This window comes from Carettochelys insculpta, chromosome 3, assembly GCF_033958435.1.
Source record: "Carettochelys insculpta isolate YL-2023 chromosome 3, ASM3395843v1, whole genome shotgun sequence".
NCBI lineage: Eukaryota > Metazoa > Chordata > Testudines > Carettochelyidae > Carettochelys > Carettochelys insculpta.
The window spans coordinates 39,398,483-39,420,324 of record NC_134139.1 but is presented as its reverse complement, the minus strand read 5'-3'; the positions used below and the strand labels follow the sequence as shown (position 1 = coordinate 39,420,324).

The 21,842-nt window shown below is 44.2% G+C and overlaps 1 protein-coding gene across 4 annotated transcripts in view; it reads right to left on the bottom strand.

Moving 5' to 3' along the window:
* Window positions 1–21,842, bottom strand: part of TTC7A (tetratricopeptide repeat domain 7A) — a 172,675-nt gene that overhangs the window by 39,067 nt on the left and 111,766 nt on the right. For all 4 annotated transcript variants that reach the window (XM_074989651.1, XM_074989652.1, XM_074989653.1 and 1 more), the window contains 3 exons: window positions 13,418–13,534; window positions 10,841–10,938; window positions 8,773–8,907 (listed from right to left, as the gene is read on the bottom strand). In XM_074989651.1, coding sequence (XP_074845752.1) covers window positions 8,773–8,907; window positions 10,841–10,938; window positions 13,418–13,534 — 350 coding nt within the window. The remainder of the gene's footprint in view (window positions 1–8,772; window positions 8,908–10,840; window positions 10,939–13,417; window positions 13,535–21,842) is intronic.

Here is a 21,842-nt window from a genome sequence, read left to right as displayed (position 1 = left end):
AATTTCTTGTAGAACAAAGGCCATCTCCTCTAATGTAGCCCTTGTTTCACAGCAACTGGCCCTCAATAAATAAAATTAAAAGCGTTTTGTGAAGGGAAACAAAACCTCCTACTGTACATACATCCAGGGAGTGGATGTTTTCCATTAACTCACTGTGCCATCCTGCATGGCTCTCTTCACAGTTCACATTTCTGGCATAGTCACTGTTGTATTTGTACAAGATAAATTTCTGACGTTTACTGAGACAAAAAATAACTTTCCCAAAAATCACCACCAATTGATAAAGGTGGAACAATTCTCTGGCCATTCCTTTTAATACGTCTCTCTGAACAAAGTCAGCTAGAAATCTATCTGCTAGTTAAATTGCGTTTAGCTAGCATCTCGCCGATCCCATATCAAATTACAAGAGCTACTTTGCTGTGAGTGGCCATATTTGGTGAAGTACTGAGTTAGGCAAGAAGCTAATTGTCAATCGAGTGCAAGTAATGGCAAACAAAGTAGACACTGTAGTCAAAAGAAAAGTAGAAAATAATATAGCAACACAGACTGAAGTAAATTAGCCCTGCTTTTTAAGACAGGCTTGCAGTATTCAAAAGCTAATATGCAGATAAGACACACAGTTATTAGCAGCTATTATCAAAATCCAAGTTCAGATCAGAAATAGGTCTACCGAACAAAGATATCTGAAAGTTTTCAAACTACTTTTCTGTGACAACATGTTTTACTCTGAAACAAAAGCCATCTTGTTGAAGGTTCACAATAAAACTCAAGGTGAACCTCAACTCTAAACTTTGAACCTTAACATTTTTAGTTATTCCCTTTGCAGAATAACCATGTGGGTTTTTTTGTTTTTGTTTTTTAAAAGAGCACTGGCGAGATACTAACAGAGAAAAACTGGTGAGAACATTCCCTAGGTCAGATTTCTTTCTGCAATGGATTAGTAGTCTTATAAACATTAATTTTGCAACCCCTCTTTCAGAATACATATTTATACATATTATGGTGACTGGCAAATAGCATGCTATTCTAATGGTAGTCACAGCTGGGGTTCTTAAAAATAAAAGCACTGCATATCATTTGCAAGGGGATTACCTACAAGTGGGGGTGATGGAATAATTTTTAAAGTTATTATTCATTTACTTTGTTTTACATTAGTGACCCGAGGGAACTCAAATCAGAACTGGGCACCCAATGGATTATCTACCATACAAACATAAAAGTGTGGGTGCAAGCTGACCATCCTGCATCCTCACAGAAGCAGTCAGCTGGAACTTGTTGAAGGGAACACTGAAAGGGGAAGTGTGTACCATTGTTCCCTCCAATTTCTTCTCCGTGTGCAGAATAAATTTTGTTGTGTGCTCTGCTACATGTGCAAATGTGCACCACCAAAAGAAACACATAAGGTACGTCTACACTAGAATGCAATGTCGAAGCAGCAAGCACAACTTCGAAATAGCACGCGCTGCGTCTACACACGGCACATGCTACTTCGAAGTTGAAATCGAAGTTAGACGGTGAGATGTCGGAATCCCTACTCCTATCAGAAGATGGGAATAACACCCCATATCGACGTCTAACATCAACGTAGGATGCATGTAGATGTTCTGTGTCCTGCTCCTTCGAAATAGTGTGGCCCGCCATGGCGGCAATCAGCTGGTAGGTGGAGAAGTGCTCTCCAGTCCTTGCAGGGCTCTATGATCTCTGTGCGCAGCGGTTCTTAAAGCTACATGGACCCGGAAACCCCATAGCAGGAAGATGAGACCATGAAGGCAGCAGCCGTGCCACAAGGCACCCCTGCACGGCCCAGAGGGAGACCATGGCAGCCAGCCAGCCCCCTGAAAGGCCCCAGGGCTCCCCCACGGGCCATCCCAGGGCTCCCAGGCCTCCAGCCAGCGGGACAGGAAGCGGGGCCCCTCTTGGACCGACTCCAAGCTCTGTGACCTTCTAGGGCTCTGGGGTGAGGATGAGGTGCTCCACGTGATGGGGAGCAACTGGCGGAACGCGGAGGCATTCACCTGGTTGGCCAAGGGCCTGACCGCCTGGGGTCACCCTGCCCACACTCCTGACCATGTTAGGAGTAAGGTCAAGGAGTTGCGGCAGGGTTACGCCCAGACGCAGGACTTGGCCAGCCAGTCTGGGGCTGCCCTGGCCGCTTGCCCCTATTACTGGGAGGTCAGGGCCATCCTGGGCCCCCAGGACACCACCTCCCCTCAGTTCATCCTTGACACCACAGCCTTGGAGCCCCAGAAGGCCTCAGAGCTGGAGTCGGGTCCGGAGCCCAGCCCTGCACCCCCAGGGCCAGAGCCAGGACCATCTACCCCGGCCATAGAGTGGTCCAGAGTGGAAGGGGAGCTGGTGCTAGACATCCCTATCCACCCTCCTGGTGCCTCAGGGCAGGGATGAGCCACTGGCAGAGCTCCAGCAAGGTCTGCCGGCTCATGAGGAAGTTCTGCAGCTATTGGTTATCATCCCATTCCCCCATGACCAGGTGCTGCCACCATTCGGTGCTGGAGGGGTAGCTCCAGAGCCGGTGGGGCACCCAGCTGGGGGCAGGAGGGCACAACGGTCTGGGGCATCCCCTTCTGCCCTCGGGGAGGGCTTCCCTGCCAGGAGCTGCTGGGTGGCCGCCTGTGCAGCGTCTAGCAGGTTGCCTGCCCCACAGAAGGTGGCTTGGAGGGCTTCCAGCTGCTTCCGGACGTTCACGTCTGCGGGCTCGAGGTCTGCAAGGCTTGTGTCACCAATGCAGAGCTCGTGCAGTGAAAGCTGAGTGTGTCTGAGAGGGGCCCTTTACCGGAGTGGCATGCTGTTACCCTGTAACCCTACCCACAGGCTTTCTTGGACTCTTATTTCGAAGGGGGACACTTGTATTTGTGGATGCTCCCTTTCCACGTCTGAGGCGGCCTCTTTTGATGTAGCGTGGCGCTACTTTGATGTTCAACGTCAATGGTGCCAGGCCTGGAGGATGTGTAGATGCTATGCATCAAAGTAGCATATTTCGATGTCGCTACTTCAAAACACTCTACTTCTATATAGCATGCTAGTGTAGACGCAGCCGTAGTGTTGGCTCTGGGTGCTCTGCTAACCAACTGGATAGCATTTGAATCTTTCCTGGGTGGCGGCCCAAGCACACAGCGTAGAGGGAATATAGGTGTGGACCTTAGTTCCCAGGAAGAACTTGGGCTTTGTTTCAGGACAGCATTAATATGTCCCTGAAGACAAATGTTCCGCTAAACTGAGGTCCTTGTGGGAAGCTGCTTCCAGGATCTGTGGTGGGGTTGTGCACTAGGCAAAGCTGGGGGTGTGCAGGGCGCGGTGCACTCGTGGTGAGGACTGTGGAGGAACTGGGCATAGCAGGTCTGGAGTGGCTCTGACCATAGGGAATTGGGTGGGAGGGAGGGGAAAGCGTGGTGCACCATGAAGCATGCTGACAGCAAAGGGCCAGGCAGGCCATTGTGTGCCTAGCAACTGCTTGGTTTGTAAATACTGCCCTTGAGCTGGGTTGGGCAGAGTGGGGCTGCCCAGCCATGCCATGCACTGGGCTGGCTCCTCGCTCTGGGGACCGACCTCCTGTGACAGAGCCCCTATATTGCAATGAAAATTGGTTTATGAATATACAAATATGCATAACTCAGACACGCTTTGGCCACAATACGTCATGTAAGCCATCAATTTTAATGTTACAGGCTGCTGGATCTGTATATTCTATTTTTGTGCTTGTGTTTGTCTTGTATGTAAAGTTAGAAACATGAGGTACATGTCTGTTTATAATTTTAAATGTGCTAGTGTCAGCCATTACTGGTGCCGGAACCCTAAGGATTGTGTGTTCAGCTTAATGACTTATAAACAGACTTATTTGTCCTATAAGTCTAGAGCAGGGGTGTGCAAAGTGGGGAGCGGGCTCCCTCAGGTGTGTGTGTGTGTGAAATTTCATGAGGGGCACAGCATGACTGGCTGCTGGGTCTCAGGCTCATGCATCTCATTAAAAATGTTGAAGTAGGTTATCATTTTTAGGTATGTGTATTCACATTTATAGCAATAAAGTTTTCACATTCTACATAGTTTCTTACATGTGCTAAAAGGTTTTTTATTTTTTTTTCATATGAACATAACCCAAATTTCCATCAGTTTGGATTACATTAGACAGGTGGAGGGCGGGGGGAGAGAAGGGCTGCTAATTGCAGGGATGAATAGTGGGGCCTGACGTAAGAAGTCTGCTCACCTCTGGTCTAGGAGGTGGCTGGTGCTAGGAAGACAAGTGATCATACCACCTGGTACTGAAAGCCATTTTGATTCAGTTTTTTTTTTCATGGGGGAGGAGAGATGTAAAACAAAGTTTCCAGCCCTATGAAAAAAAGCCTATTTAAGCATTGGGAAGCTACCACTGTTTTTGTCTTCCGCCTGCTTTGGAATTTGCCTGACACACCCTAAAAGAAAAACCCAAAGAACCAGGAAAGGCTGTTGACCCAAATCAAACACAAAGAACAGCTCTGGTCTGAAGATTTTACCTGATATGAGAACAGCTCTTTATGGTAAGAATCTGTATGCAATAAATCTCTTAGGGAAGTTAGAGCTAAGTGTTTTCATTTCATTGTAGTAACTTAACTTTTGATCTGCCTGTTTTCACCTATAATCACTTAAATCCTACTGTGCTTTCCTAAATGAAAAAATCTCTCTCTTTAAAATCAAGCCCAGTGTAAGTAATCCCTTTTGGGGGTTGGTTTCCTGGGAGTTTTGCCCTAGAAATGTATCCTCCGAGAGCTGAAGTAAATCAGTGTCTACACTGCTCTGCCCATATTATAACCCATTGCCCCTTTAGGGGCCCACAAATATGTTTGGTGCTGTTTCTCATTCTTTATGAATGACCCATGGGTGAAATCCTGACTCTACTGAAATCAATGAGAGTTCTACAAGGATTTTGTCCCAGGTCTCCACCTACTTCAGGGGTTAAAAACTCCCAAGAATGTGGTATGTGAATGACTGATACAACTGATGTCATATTCATACAAATAGACGCAATTGTTCATTGCTTACATATAAGCATGTAAATCATAGAATGCTAGGACTAGAAGTGACCTCGAGAAGTCATCGAGTCCAGCCCTCTGCCCTCACGGCAGGACCAAGTACTGTCTAGACCATCCCTGATAGACATTTATCTAACCTGTTCTTAAATGACACCGGAGATGGAGATTCCACAATCTCCCCAGGCAATTTATTCCAGTGTTTGACCACCCTGACAGTTAGGAACTTTTTGCTAATGTCCAACCTTACCTCCCTTTGCTGCAGTTTAAGCCCATTGCTTCTTGTTTTATCCTCAGAGTCCAAGAAAAAGTTTTCTCCCTCCTCTTTATGACACCCTTTTAGATACCTGAAAACTGCTACCATGTCCCCCTTCAATCTTCTCTTTTCCAAACTAAACAAGCCCAATTCTTTCAGACTTTCTTCATAAGTCATATTCTGTAGACCTTTGATCATTCTTGTTGCTCTTTCTGGACCCTTTCCAACTTCTCCACATCTTTCCTCAAATGCGGCACCCAGAACTGCACACAATACTCCAACTGAGGCCTAACCAGTGCAGAGCAGAGCGGAAGAGTGACTTCTCATAAATGTATAAACCCAGGTTACTCTCAGATTTAGGCTTATATACAATACAGACTATTTAAACCAGTGGTTCCCAAGCCTTTTGGCATTACACCCCCCTCTTTTGATTTCTGAGAAACCCTCATGCCCCACCCCACTCTTTTTTACCATGGGTCAGCCATCCCAGCCACCTGTGAGCCACCTGCCCGAGCTCCTTCCCTCCCCAAAGCCAGGCACTGCCAGCCCCTCATCTAACTCCATCCTCCTCCTCCCCCACAACCCACACTCACTCACATTTGCAGGAGGCAGATAGCTCCACATGGGCCTTCACTGGCTGCCTGCTTTTTCTAGTGGCTGCAGCAGGTCACCCATGTGAAATGGCAAGGGCCAAGAGCTGGAAGCAAGGGCCGGCTTTTTCTTTGGGTATGGGGAATGACTTGGGGTGGGACTGGGTTGCCTCATGTCCCCCCAGAATTTCTTCATGTCCCCCCCAGGGGGACATGTCCCCCAGTTTGGGAAACCATAATTTAAACCCTTATGCTAAGTATACAGATCAGATGGGAGAAGATTAATCATATGGTCACTCTACCAATGCAATGGATTTTCCATTTTAAAACATATACCTCCACTGTCTGTGATATTTCTGAAACCCTTGACACAAATATAACATCCTACAGTTTAGGCATCCCATCTTACAATCTTCTTATTGCACAGTGTAGTGAGGTTTTGCAGGACAAAACTTCAATACGAAGGACTGTGGTACCAGTACAGGATAGAATTAAGTTTCTTGGTTTACGCAAGAAAAGAAACAACAAATGGAGTCTATGAGAAGCTACTTTTCTCTTCTGATGATGGGCAGCCACTACTTCAGCCTTCAGTTTGCTTTGTACAGCACAAAGAGTGCCAGATTGTACAAAGAGTGCCACGCTTCACCAGGTTGTTAAAGGGCTAACTAGTAACACTGCAGATTCAGTTACAGGCCCAAGGATCGGTGGAAGAAAGTAGTGTCTACAAGAACACAATTACCAGTAAGAACTTTCAGCTGGCCGTGAAAAGGAACATTCCTGCCAACCTTATATATTAGGGTTGACAGATGTCAGTATTCAACTGGCCTCTCCAGTCAAAAAGGGACCCTGGAGGCGCCAGCCAGCACCGCTGCCCAGGCTGTTACAAGTCCAGCATGGCTGGTAAGCTTCCTGCCCAGATCACTGAGGCTCCTGGGAAGGGGCTGGCATACCCTTCTGCCTCCTACATGGAGGGGAATTTGGGGGTACTCTGCACTCTGCCCTGGCCCTGAGTGTTGGCTCCACAGTGCCCACTGCCTGGGAACCATGGCCAATGGGACTTGCAGGTGGGGGAAAGAACTGCCCCTCTGCCCCACCATTTTGCATCCCAAACCCCTTCCAATACACCAACCTCCTGCCCCAACCCTGAGCCACCCCAAATCCCTTAGCTTCAATCCCCAGTCTGCAGCCACCTCCTGCACCCCAAACCCCCCATCCCTGGCACCACCCCAGGGCCCTCACCCCTCCCACACTTTGAATCCTTTGGCCCAGCCCGGAGCCACCTCCTGTACCCCAAACCCCTCACCCCCTGCCCAGAGTCCCTGCCTGCATTTCATGAGCTCTTCCAGAACTTCTCTATATCACTATGTGTCAATCTGACACGGCCATATCAAGAGATTAAAGCAAAAAAGAGGAAACCGAAGAGGGGATTTGTATTCCCCATGCATATTAAATAATTTTCTCTGATGACTTGGCAAATGTTGAGCTGTCTCTGATAAAAAGAATATTCAATACATGTTTTGGGCAAGTTCCTCTGTAAGAAGCAGCAAGAAGTAACAGACTGCCCCTACAGTAAGTATGTTTTTAATAAAAATGTGGAGCCTGAAGAGATTGCTGTATTTTGAAGGATAAGTGGAGACACAAAAGCTACAAAAACCCTGATACTGAAGAACTGTAAGGTCTCAGAGTACATGAACCCAGAGTACGTGACCCTGCTCTTACACAGCTGACCCTGATTCCTACCATAATCCCTGGAAATGTGCCATTTCCATTTGCACTTAACTTGCTCCCCACCAGCCCTAGCTCAACACACCCAGCTCTGCATGGCCCTGGCTCAGCCCCCCACCCAGCTGCACTCACCACCCGTGCACAGCTCCTGCTCGCCCCCCCACCCCCGCCTCTGGCTCCAGCTCACCTCTCCTCAGGCATGACTCCGGCTCAACCTCCCCAACTCCAGTTCAACCCCCCTGCTGGCTCCCCACCCATACATGCTACCGGCTCACCCCTCCGTACCCCAGTTCTAGCTCCGGCTCACCACCCCTCATGCACAGCTCCAGCTCAACATCCCCTCGCCCTTGTTCAATCCTTCTGCACTCCAGTTCAAACCCCCCGTGGCCCGCCTCACCACCCAAGCAGGGCTCCAGCTCACCACCCCCATGCACAGCTCTGGCTCAACTCCACCCTTGCCCTCCTGCAGCCCTAACCCACCCCAGGCTTAACCCCCCACCGCCTGGCTCCCACAGCCCCAACCCACTGCCATGCTTAACCCTCCCCAATTCCCCCCCACCCCAGGACTTACCTTTCTGCTGCATCCCCAGCTGCAAAACGTGTCTTCCGTCAGTGGGCGGGGGGCAGAAGCCGGACCCCCATTTAGGCGAAATCTGAGTTACATGAGGGTACGTGGAACAGAACCCTTGCATAACTTGGGGGTCTACTGTATCAGATTTGGTGTATTTAGTCTAACAAATGCTGTTACTAAAGCTAACTGTCAACTGAGCTATGACAATTTACATAATTTGAGAACCTGCCCCAGTAATGTTTATTTCATGTTATGGAACCTCAAGACTATCAAATAACAGAATCAGTCAATTCCTCTGAATTCCATCAAAAAGAGGGATGTGTTTTTTCTTATAAGAACAGTACTTTAACACACACACACGCGCGCGCGCGCACAGGAAAAGCAACTCATCCTTCTCCCATATAAGTCAATGGGACTCTTATCATCATCTCCTTCACCCTCATCCTCCTCATTAGGCTCAGAGTCAGCCCCCAGAGGAGGACATCAGAGGAATACTTTCACTTATTAAAGCTCAGTCATAGTGAAATATTTGCAAAAGGCTCTAACACTTGTCACTTTTATTTGTTTTTTAAGTTCTTCATGGTGACTAATTGCATAAATTCCGAGACATACCAGCTTCTAGCCAAATTTGTTCAAGAGCTGTCCATAGTTGCATGGGTCCTTGCCTCAGAGCAGTATTCTGCATGGTTACTTCAGACATGGCCTGTTCCAGTCGTGAAGCAGCAACAGAAGAGGCACGCTGTGAGCCTAAAAACCAAAACAAACCGAAACAATGATGTTATAATCCATCAGTTTTCCTTGACTAATTAAAGACTCTGAGTCTGATTCTTCTCTCCACTATGCCAGTTTTACGCTAGTATAGCCTGAGTGACTTCAAACTGGTGTGACAGAATGGAGAATCAGACCTTCTATCTTTATAGTTTGTAACAGATTACAGAAAACACTTTCATATCTGGCAGTCCCAGGACCAGGAGGTTGCAGGATATTCAGATGTCCTGGATAACACAGAGGTATACCTAGCAATGCACAACACTAAATTAAAAAAAGACTATATTTTAAGAAACGAACAAAAATGTATGCAGAATAATTTATTTACCAACAACAGTAATACTATACACTGTATACTGTATTTGCTCTATTTGTATTTACTTTCACTATGCTGTACTTATGGAAAATGCAACTAAAAGTTTCTTATGGTTAAAATCCCACTTATTTGAGAGTTCTGGATAACAGAATGCCAGATATGAAAGTTTACTGTAATTTAATTCAAAAGACCCCTGAATTACTCACAGGCTACAACTCAAAACAAAATTAGGAGACAGCAATTTTACAAAGGTCTGCTGAGCACCCTCAGGGAAGCAACAATATTTTGCTCACCTGAAAAGAATTCCTAAATCAAATCGATGGTAAAATACTTGCTAATTATCATATTAGTTTACAAACACACTGCAAACTGCAAATTACGGATTATTAATAAAAAATCTCAGCACAACATTACATACTTGGTTAGAACAATTCACCCAGCTCATGAAGTGACAGAAATTTTATTCCATGGTAGCTGTGGATAGCTATCCCACAATTCCTGCTCTCCCCTTGCATTCTGGGTTAGGCTCCCAGTGTCTGACAGGACAAAAACTGTGTAGAAGGTGGTTCTGGGTACATGTTGTCAGCCTTCCATATTGTACTTATCTCCTCCCACTCCTGCTTGAAAGCAACAGTTCCCTTTTTTCATTGGTTATCTACGCAGATGCCAGAGCAAGGCAAGCACGGACTCTGTCCAGCTTCAAACTCTTGTGGCCAGCATTGTGAACACTGTGCACATAATGCTGCAGTATCTGCAAAGCCTAGGTGGGAGCCACCCAGCAAGTAAGAACGTGAAGAGAACATGGACACAGACGTGTATGAAATGTGTGAGTGGAGCAATTGTTAGATGCTGTCAGAAGTCAATCCTGTAATCAAGTGAATGCTGTTGAGAATCACCCAATGATTTACTTACAAGAGCAAAGATGGGAGAAGCCAGGAAAGTTCTCTCCTTTAAACTGTATGTTCTCAATGTTAACTACTTCCAGAACCCCAGGGAATACAGTCATCCCTTCCCCTCTATATATTCACCAGAGGTTTGCATGAAGTCAATAGTACTGCCCCTCTTTGCAGAGCACAGTGCATGTGCTGACAAGTTCTTCAATGACTGCCAAGTCTGATGCGCAACTGGTAGTCCCATCTTCAGATAAGACATACCCAGGCACTAGCAAGTGTCTGAATCCAAGCAGCAGATGCTTTCCTCCTCTGGCTCTACTCAATCACAAAGCTTGATTCAGTCCCTCTTGCAATGCCTTGCTTCATCTACAAGCTGGCTCCGCCAAGCAGAGCAGTATTCTGCACTCTTCTCTCAATCATCCAGAGAGATTTCAAAGGATACTAAGTCATCTTTGCAAACACCTTAAAATTTGCACAGTGGTTTGCTTCACTTTCTAGATCCTTGCAGTCTTCAGACTACGGCACACTCTTTGGGGTGGTTTGACATGTCTAAGCCACCTCAGTCTTTTCTTACTAATCAACTTTCCCACAACATACTAGCCTGATTTAACACTTGCACGTTTGTCCTGCTGCTTTCTCTCCCTTATGAAAGTGTGCATTTAAGTTGGAAAGGAGAAGGTTTCTGAATGACTGTTTTCCTCACCAGAGTCAGTATCATGAGCATCAGGGAGAGAAAGATGCATCCCATTGTGCTTTTTGATCACAGGCACTTCTGTCACACTGCTTTCTTCCTCAGAACCACTGCAAAGAAACAAGGTGGTGTTAGGTGGCCATTGAGAGGGAATTAGGTCTTCAAAACATGCAGCAACCGAATCGAATGACCATTAGGATTGATACCTGTACTATTCAGTACAGGGCAGTGGTTCCTGAAGTGTATTGGGGAAAGAGTGCTGCTGATTTTTCTCAAAAAGATCTGAGAATTGTTCATGCTGAAATATCACTTTAGACTAAGGAAAGTGGGTTATAAAAATCACACTTAAGGATACTGACTATAGGACACCGTCTTGCTGAGGCAGGGAGGGCTGCTAGGCAAGGTAGGGGTAGAAGGGCCAGCTCCACACTCCGGGAAAGGGCAGGCCAAGTTAAGGTGTTCAAGCAGCGATTTAAGGAGTTTGGGGCCCTGGCCACTGCTTATGTGGCCAATGCAGCAGCTGGAGCTCAAGGCCCCTATGAACTGCTGGGCTCTGGAGCAACCGCTCTTCACTAGCGGGCCTGTACACAGCCCAAACAACTACTCCAAATTTCTCCTTTTTATCTCTCTTCTGTAAGGCTTCTTGAGAAACAATCCTATTTCCAGGTTCTTCCTATTTTTCTGTCTCATATTGGTTCAGTCTCTTTCAACATTCATTCAATTACATCAATTTTGAGGACTGTACTTGATTTGGTTATTCTGTCTCTTTTTTGTTTGGTTTTAAAAGAAGCAATCTAATTCCAGGCACATCCTGTTTTCTTGGCACAGCAAAACGCTTATGTTGCTTTAAGTTATAAGAAGAAGGTGCACTCCAAATTTGGTGGCCCTAGCTCTTGCTGTTTAGGAAGAGTTCTTGTTCAAGAAGACAAACTCGAAAATTTATAGTAGGTCAGTGAAACCAACCGTGAAATACCACGTATGTTTCTGTTGTCCACAATTTCAAAAGAATGTTGAAAAATTGGTGATTGTGCAAAGATAAACTGCAAAAATAATTTGAGAATTAGAAAATACTTTACAATGAGAAACAAAAAGAATGCCTTGCAGTGAGAGATTTCAGAAGTTCTATATGTTTGGTTTGTTTAAAAGATCAAGAGGTGATATCAAGAGATATTGAAACCTTTATGAGGAAACAATAATAGGTACTAAAGTTCCTTTGTCTAGCAGAAAAAGGCATACCCAAGAACCCCTGGATAAAAGTTAACGCCAGAGAAATCCAATTTAGAAATAAGGAACTTTTCAAAAAATAAATGAATTAATTAGTGGAACAAACCACCAATGGAACCAATGGATTTTTGATCTCCTGACATCTTCAAATCAAGACTAGTAATACAGAAAGGGATTTTCAAAGGACTAGTGCCCAAGTCCCTTAGACACATTTGAAAATCCTACCCATAATATTTTGAAAGCTCTCAATCAATCCTGTTGCAGATGGCCTAACAAGGGCACATGCGAAACGGTGGGAAATATTTGTGAAAAAGCCACCAAGTCTCACTCCAATGGGACCGTTTATGTGAGTACAGATTATTTACTGAGGGTGAGACCCATACAGGCTAAGGCCTGTGGAGAATGACCCCAAGAAATCAGAGCCCATTCTTCCAATTGCTTTGTAGTGATCACTTTTTTTGGTCTAACAGATATTTTGGAGCATAAACTTTTGTGGGCAAACACCCACTTCCCACGAAAGCTTATGCTGCAAAATATCTGCTAGTTTATAAGGTGTCACAGGACTTCTTGCTGTTGAAGATACAGACTAACTTGGCTACCCCCTCATACTTTTTTTGGTCTATTTTTATTGCCGGTGAGTTAACTCTGTAGGCAGTTTCAAATAATCCCTCAAGGAAGAGACAAGTTTAAGCAGGTATGTTGCTGTACGTATGGTTTTTTGTTTTTTTTGGGTTTTTTTTTGGAATAAAGTGTATGTAAATACATACACAAATTGCTGAGACCTGAATATTCTTAGCAATTTACTCCTCTCCCCCAGTAACATTTCTGAAGGTTACAATCTTAATCCAGCGGTGGGATAATGTGTGCTACAAAGTACCCATGACAAGCTGTGCGCTTGTGCAGCTTTTCGGGAGAGATTCAAATGCTGCCCAGCTGATTAGCCCAGCTGATTACCCACAGCTAGGACTGTTGTTTCTTCTGGTGGTGCACACTGGCACATGCCTTAGTGCACATAAAAATTTATTCTACATATAGCTGGAAAAGATTAGAGGGAAAATTGCTGATGGGTGCTTACAATTTTAGAAACAGGTCATGTAAGTATGGATTTAGATGACTAACTTTGAAAATCTTGGTCAGAAAGTGCTTCCTTAACCTCAAATCCTTATTTTTAAGAAGGCTGGAATTTATGTATATATATATTTATTCTATATAAAATAACTCCTTAGGTCCTGGCTTTACTACATATTTTTAAAATTTGTATTATTTGTGACCTTTCTGCAGAGCAGAATATCTTGAAAATTAAAGCAGCTAATCACGTCTCCCCTTCAAAGCTCAACTTTGTCAGGCTGCACATAAGAAACTTACCTATGCTGTGAAAAGTTATATACCATCTGCCATGTATGCAACATGTGTCTACATGTCACTAGAGCTTCTTCAGGTCCTTTGTGTACCCGTTCTAGCTTTACTTTGGTGAAGAGTAAGCTGCAAGACAAAAACACAAACGCACAAACAAACAATCACTAGATTTGGCCAGGGTCTCCTACACAGAATAAACATATCCACCTCCACTTGCTTTGTACTGGCTGGGGGCATGGAGTCAGGGGAAATAACCTCACTAGAATGGAGACACATTTCTCTGTAGTTCAAGTTTGAAGTCCCACACGAAATCAGAATGTGAACAATACTCTCCTTGGCCACCATCACATAAGTGGGACCGATTTTGTTAAGACAGTATTAGAATCAATGCCTTTCAAAACTAATCGGTGTTTAAAAATACAATGAATCCTGTTTTATTTTAGACAGGATAAAAAAACCCCAGCCTCATAAGAACTGCCATAATGTACAGGCTATCAAGACCAATGATCCTTCAATCCTTCCTATGTCATTGGCTTTATAGCATACATTTCAAGGACAGGTGAGTAACAAACAAGGCTGCTTTTGTTTACACCTGGCCCATTGTGTAATTCTATCCGGAGGAGAGAAACAATTGTTGCTAGAGTGCTGCCTTTTTTTTTTCCAATTGGTGAGATACTTACATTTTTAAATTTAAGAACACACGACTATAGTGCAATAATGGCCATACTGGGTCCATTAATACCCCATCCTGTCTTCCAACAGTAGCCAATGCCAGGTGCCCCACGGAGAAGAAATAGAACGGGTCATCAAGTGATCCACCTCCTGTCACCCCTTCCCAGCTTCTGGCAAACAGAGCCTATGGACATCATCCCTGCCCATCCTAACAGCCATTAATGGACTTATCCTCCATCAATGTATCTAGTTCTTTTTTGAACCCTATTTTGTATTGACCTGCCAAGAGCTCCCCAGGCTGCCTGTACATTGTGTGAAAAAAATATTTCCTTCTGTTTGTTTTAAACTTACTGCCTATTTCATTTGGTGACACCCTCTCCCCGCAGCCCTCCAATGTGATGTTATTGTATTGAGAGATGAACATACAAATCATTGTTGCAACTACTGTTATATGTCTGTACCAAATCTTGGACAAAGTGGGCCAAAGTGAGGTATCTATGGAAACCTTAAAATTCACTGGTTCTGTTTATGCTACTTGTGTGCATGAATCGTTTTGTACCTGAAGATATGAATATTCTTTATGTGTCCATATTTTAAATGTCAGCCCCTGGAGTAACACCCACAGAACAGCTACCCAGTATAGCTTGGAAAGGCTATTCAGGTTGATGGGACCACCAAGGAACGTTCAACAAACAATGAAGCATGGGAGGCACCCAGCTACACTGAATGGACTTTCCTGCAAACCTTCAATCTGGAACCTGGCCCACGGCATCTGCATAAAAGGATACGAGACATACGTGGATAGGTGACTTTCACATGTGAAAACTCCATCTTTGAACATGGCTTTATATGCCAAGAACAACAGGAGTCTCTACACATGGCCAAGGTTACAAAATGACTTTAGGGGTTCCTCCATTTGTCTTCAATCCAGATCAGCACCTCTGGAGCATCTTTGCTACCAGCTGAAGCTTGAAAGGACTGATGACACATCCTAACTTAAGCCGTATTGCAGAGACTTGATTTAAGACAGCAAGTTATCCCATCCATGCTACAAGCCTGCACCAATCACTCTGAAAGTGGTTTATGTATTTGATTCTTTAAACAGTTTTAACTCTCACCTTTTCCTTCTTTCCTGCCTGTCTGCTAACAGAATGCTCTTTGGGGTAAGATCTAAGATATAAAGTCACTGGGGAGTGTGGGTCAGAGAGGAACCCATTTGGGTTTGGTGAGGCAGTAGCACTGATGGTGACACAGGGGTTCTCTAAACTCCTAAAGGGTTCAAAGGAATTGCTTGCATGATTTCTTACTAGTAGTGAGGTAAACAGAAGAGTTCTTTGTTACTGGTCTGACTTGCCTCATAATGGTGAACCCCATTCTTACACTGTAAGTAGCCCTGTCTCTAAGAAATTTGCCCTGAATTAACCCTCTCAGCAGCGAAACCCGCTTGTATTACATCCAGTCAGAACTGCAAGGATAGTCCATGTGGAACCTCACGGACTTTACAGATACAAACGGTCTCAAAAAAAAAAAAAAAACCCACAACCAAAAACCACAAAATCTAAACTATGGTAGATTTATAGATCGAAATCAACACCTTCAACTACACTTGGATATTAAGCAACAGACTGTGAAGCACAGATCTTCGGTAATATGCCGAGTGGATAATCACATTCTGATTAAACAAAGTTTTCACATGTCCCTCAGATCTAACCCCAAATGGTGCACATTTCAGTCTAAGGGTGACATAGATCACTATGAAAAAGTCCAGAGCTAAAACACACACACACACACACACACACACACACACACACAACTGTAGCAATTCTATACCCAAAACCACACACACCAGAAAAGTGAGAACAAAAAGCAATACTTAAAATAAATTAGCAATATTAATATGTGAGTAACTCTACAGCCAGGGATGTTACAAGCTACCAAAATACAATATGAATGGAATAAAGGAACATGGGATGAAGCAACCGTTGCCACACCTTTGAAGATGCCATAAAACAAAGATATGACAACAGTTTTCTTTGCTATAATCAGCTCTGTGTGTGTGTGTGTGTGTGTGTGTGTGTGTGTGTGTGTGTGTGTGTGTGTGTGTGTGTGTGTGTGTGTGTGTGTGTGTAAAGAGACAGAGGGAGAGAGAAGTTATACACCTGGAGATAAAAAGAACCATGCAATATGCTTTAGAACAGCAATTAAACACTAAACAGACAAATATATACAATTTTTTCTCTTCTCATGACTATATTGCTTACATATTTTACACTCAATGCACAAAAGCTTCCTTAGATGAATATACAACGTTCTTCTTCAGGAAAGATAGTAACTGGGAAAAAACAAGCCTCAGCAAGATATTATCTTCACTCATAAGACAGGCACACAAGGGTAGAAAAAACTCTTTGGCAACTGTTTCTGCAGTGGAACTTTACCAAATCTTAAAGATACCAATACTGGGTTAACTGCTGCACCAGTTAAGAGTTGTTCACAGTATGATACACATCATTAGCAAGGCAGATGCACCATGGGGAACAACATAAGTGGCACAAAGAAACAGAAGCTATGTTGACAACAGAAGCACTAGAGATGCAGTAATAATGGTTGCCAGGTGGAAACTACATCAGAATGCAAGGCTAATTATATTTCTTAAACTTCTCATAGGTAATTATTACAACAATAAAGAAGAAAATACTTGAATTAAATAGATGACAGTAACACTTTATTCTTTAGCTCTTGATTTTATTCGGGAGATGTTCCTGCTACAAATGAACCTAATGGGTTTGGTTTGCCATTGGAGTTTGCACAAAATTCCCAGAAACATAAGTTGTTTCCATAGACTGGACTTTATTTTATTTTGTTATTTATTGTCAACAACGTTAATACTTTATTGCACTCATATAGGAAGCTTTTAATATGGGGTAGACTCACAACAGATTAAGCATACAAAAATAATTCCATAATTATGGTAGAGAAATTGATAATTCCATTACTCAATGAAAATAAAAACAAAGTTGTTTTGGTTAAGGCTAAGGTAACCATCCGTCCCACTTTCACTGGGACAGTTCTGTATTTTAGGCAGGCATCCTGCCCTTTTTTTTTTTTTTTTTTTTTTAAAATACAGAAATGTCCCCTATATTCACTCCCCCTGCTGAGCTGCCCTTTCCCCAAGTCAGCGCAGCTGCAAGTAAAATCAATCAGGAGCTGGCCGGACAGCACGTACTGAGCTGCCAGTACAGGCAGTAGCAGGACAGGGAGCCTGGGGGCTGCCACAGAAGTAAGGCAGAGTATGTTGGGGGGTAGGGTACTGTGTTTTGTTCCCTGCTCTAAGATTTTAAGGGGGACCTGGTGCCCCAGCAGCGCTGGGCAGCCCCTCTGTGCGGCAACTGTCCCTGCAGCTGGGGACACCACTGCAGGGAGGTAGCCCAATCCCTGCCACAGGACAACCTCCCCTGAAGCCCCACTGTTCTTCCCCTTCCCTCCCATGGGGCAGCCGCCTCCACAGCTAGGGAGCCCCCTCAGCCAGAGAGCTCTCCTACAGGGTGGCAGCCCCGTTCTTGACACTCCAAGGCTTGGGGCAGCCCCATTTCCAGAGCCCAGAGGCAGTGGGCAGCTGGGAAGGTCCCTGGCGGTGCGGCGGCCCCATTCCCGGAACCCAGAGGCATGGGGCTGCTAGGAGTTGCAGCTGCCCCCTTCGGCCAGAGAGTGACCCCTTCGCAAGGTGTTGGCCCCCACAGGGCAGCCACTGTTGGAGCCAGGGAGCATCCCTGCATCACTCCTGAAGCCTGGTGGTGTGGCACAGCCAGCAAACCCTCCCCGCTTCCACAGGGCAAGCGCCCTGCACCCAGGCAGCTCTCCTGTGGGGCGGCAGCCCCATTCCAGCGCCCTGTGGCATGGGACAGCCAGGGAGCTGTACTTGTTTGGCAGCCACAGCTGGGGAGCCACCCCCCACCAGGTTTCTCATATTTGGCATAGGGAAATATGGTCACCCCAGTTAAGGAAAATGTACAAATTGCTAGTACACATGGGTAAAGAGAGAGGGACAGATACACAAATCATTTTTGCTACTGAGGATAATTCCAGAAAAAATGATGGAAAATAACTAGTAGATAATCTTTTATTTATGTTAGATAGTAAGCGCCTTAATGTAGGTTTGTTTGTTTATACTGTGCATTACACAGAATAAAAGAGTTCCAACCCATTATATCAGAGGCCAACAAACTTTCTAAGGCTGTGTGCTGAAGTATGAGCTTTTGATCTCTGTGTAGGATCTGAGTGCCAGTGATACTTTTTGAAGTCGCTAACAGTCTTACTTACATCAGCATCATTAATAAATAAATTAAGGTACAGTGCTTTACTGCTCAGGGGCTGGTTGGTAGCATTAGCTAGTCTTCTGTTAATCCACTGGTGGTATGACTTTGAGCAAACACCTCACTGAGGAGGAGGGGCCGGGCTGAGCTCCTGCTGTGTGTGCCAGTGAAAATCAGCTCACATGCCACTCTTGGCACCCACGCTGGGAGTTGCTCACCCTGCTTTATATGACCCTCCAGACACTACCACAATACAAATAAATGACAATGTTTATTATTTCAAAATAATTTTTACAAGGGTGATTTTGATAGATGGATTAGTTTGTACAGAGCTCTAAAGTGAGATTTCATGGAATATTCCCAAATAGGCTCTTGAGGGTTTTCTGAACGTACAAGTACAATGCCTTGGCTTTTCTCACATCCCTTTATGTACTGCTTCAAAATCCTAAATTAAAAATAAGTCTCTGTTTGACTCTACAATGCTCCTTCACCCAACTGATATCTGTTTGCCTGCAATAAGAATGTAACTTCTTTGGGTTGATAACTGCCTTTTACTGGTGTTCAATTTGCAAATGGTTTCTAAGGGGATAATAAATGTTATTAGCATGCTACAGACATAAAACGGGCTACTGTTATAAACAGCCACACGCAGTAGGTGGCATTATAGGTGGATCTTCCACGTTGTTATTTCAAGTACTCTTTCATCATCCTATTAATTCTTCAGAAAACTATAATTTTCTTTTTTTGTCTTTTTCAGATTACTTCTCAAGTATCTAGCCACTGTCTTTATCTATTTCTGCAAAGTACTGAACACATTGCTAATACTTCTCATAACAAAACAATGTCATAGTCACTCAGAAACAGGCCAACATTTTGGCATAGGGAAGCTAGAAAAGTGCCTTGCTTTACTAATTGAACAACATGCTCAGCATAGACTTCAGCAGTTCGGTCAGAGATGTGCATGGGAACCAGATTTCTCTTCACTCGGAGATGTTCATTCCTGAACGTTCTAATATTGTTTAAACACGTGCAATCTTACAATTTGCTAAAAGGAATTTAACCCTGATTAATTTAGATAATTTTCTACATATCTTGGAGATATCACTGTTCCTTTCTTCAGTGGTGCAAGAAAATAGTGCTGTAGGCTTTAGTGAATTCAACCCACTTAAGAAGACATGAATAAATGGTATCCCTTATTCAGTAAAGCAACAAGGCTTCTGCTTAACTTAAAAAACCTGCTGAAGTGATTTGCTGAACTGGGGACCAAAAATGAGTTGTGAATGACAGTGCATAAAGCTAAATTATTATATAGTGCTCATTACTCCTTAGTGGCTTTATCAAGATCCCTTGGTGTTTATTATATGTATTATGGTAGCACCAAAAGATCTCATGGTGCTAGATGCTCTACAGACATAGCAAAAATGTCATCTACTATATATTTGGAAGAGTTTGTCTTGAGCATATGTGTGCCTGTCTATCTATCCACCCAGATGGGATTCTGTTCAAGAACTCCTCTGAAACAGTATGAGCTAGGACCACCAAATTCAGTATACAGCTCCCTCTTATCATAACTTAATGTAACATAAGGGGTTGATTGTGCCAGGACAATGGGACGTGCCTGGAATGTGACTGTTTTTCTTAAAATGGAAAGGGAGGGCTCCAATAGCAGGGACAGATACACTAGATAATGACCACAGGGGGGCAGTGAGCACCACCCCCACTGCCTTGGCCAGCCCCAGAGAGCCACTGCTCAGGCAGCCACAGTTCCTGGCCACTCCTAAGGGGCCACCGTCCAGGCAATGCAGCCCCACAGCCCCAGGGAGCTACTGTCTGGACAGTGTGGTCCCACCACTGTCCCAGACAGCCCTGTGGAGCTGCTAGTGGGGCAGCCTGGGGGTTAAACTCCCAACCCCAGGTCTCCCCCATCCCAACACCCTGCTCTGAGTGCCTCCCCCTCACCCAACATCTTGCCTGCACTCCTGAACCCCCCATTTCTGCTGTGAGACCCCACCACCTGGCCTGATTCCTGAACCTTCCACCCGCTGCCCTGAGCTCCCCACACCTCCCAATTCCCTGCCCTTACTCCTGCACCACCTACCCTGAGCCCCAACAGGGACCAGAGCAATGCAGGGTACATCTACTAGTACTTGATAAGATTTCATCTATGAATATTATATAAAGTTTTAATAAAAGCTTAATATGTGCTTTAATGAATGGGCAATCCTGTCTTATAGAGCCCAAAAAGTCAATAGGTTGTTGCTAACCACTGTTTATAATAATTCATAACATAATTTTCCTGAAAAGGGGAGCTAGCTATAATTTAAAAACAGCTTTTTAACATCCATGATCGGTTCATGTTTTGCCACACCACCAAACAATAATATTGATGGTGGAAACTAAGTAAGAAAAAAAAATCTAAATGCACAGGCTGTTTCTTAAATCATAAGAAACATAAGAAATCTTAAATCATTCTCTTTTGCCTTGAGAAAATGTTGCAAATTTGGGGTTAAAATAAAGATTTATTGTGTGGGGGAAGAAAAATAAGGAAAAAGGGTGAACCTGTCAGGGTTGAGGAGGAGAAAGCACATAAATATAGTCTGGAGAACTGAATGCTGAACCAGAGAGATCCTGTTCCTTCCAGATATGCCTCTCGTAGCACTTGTATTACAATGAAGCTATGAAACACACAATCACCGGGGGCAGGTCTTGTGAGAGTAGGAGATGGAACCTTCACTGGACCTGAACCAAGACTATGGAACTTACTCCTACATGGGATAAGACTAACCATAAACCTTGCCATGGTTTTAAGGGTCAATTTTAAGGAAGGATAGAAGGGAGCACAGCAAAATAGAGACAATGGATTTCAGGAAAGTGGATTTGGTAAACTCAGAGAGCTGGTAGATAAGGTCCCATGGGAAGAAAGACTGAGGGGAAAAACAATGGAGGAGAGTTGGCAGTTTTTCCAAGGGACATTATTAAGGGCCCAAAAGCAAGCTATCCCTCTGCATACGAAAAGTAGAAAATATGGCAAAAGACCACCATGGCTTAATCAGGAGATCTTGCATGATCTCAAAATAAAAAAAGGAATCTTAAAAAAATGGAAACTAGGACAAATTACAAAGGATGAATATAGGCAAACACAGGAGCAAGATTAGAAAGGCAAAGGCACAAAATGAGCTCAAACTAGCTACAGGCATGAAGGGAAACAAGAAGTATTTTTATAAATACATTAGAAGCAGGAGGAAGACCAAGGACAGGGAAGGCCAACTGCTTAGCAAGGAGGGAGAAACAGTAACAGGAAACTTGGAAATGGCAGAGATGCTTAATGGCTTCTTTGTTTCGGTCTTCACTGATATGTCTGAAGAAGGAATGCCTAACATAGTGAATGCTAGTTGGAAAGGGGTAGGTTTAGAAGACAAAATAAAAAAAGAACAAGTTAAAAATCACTTAGA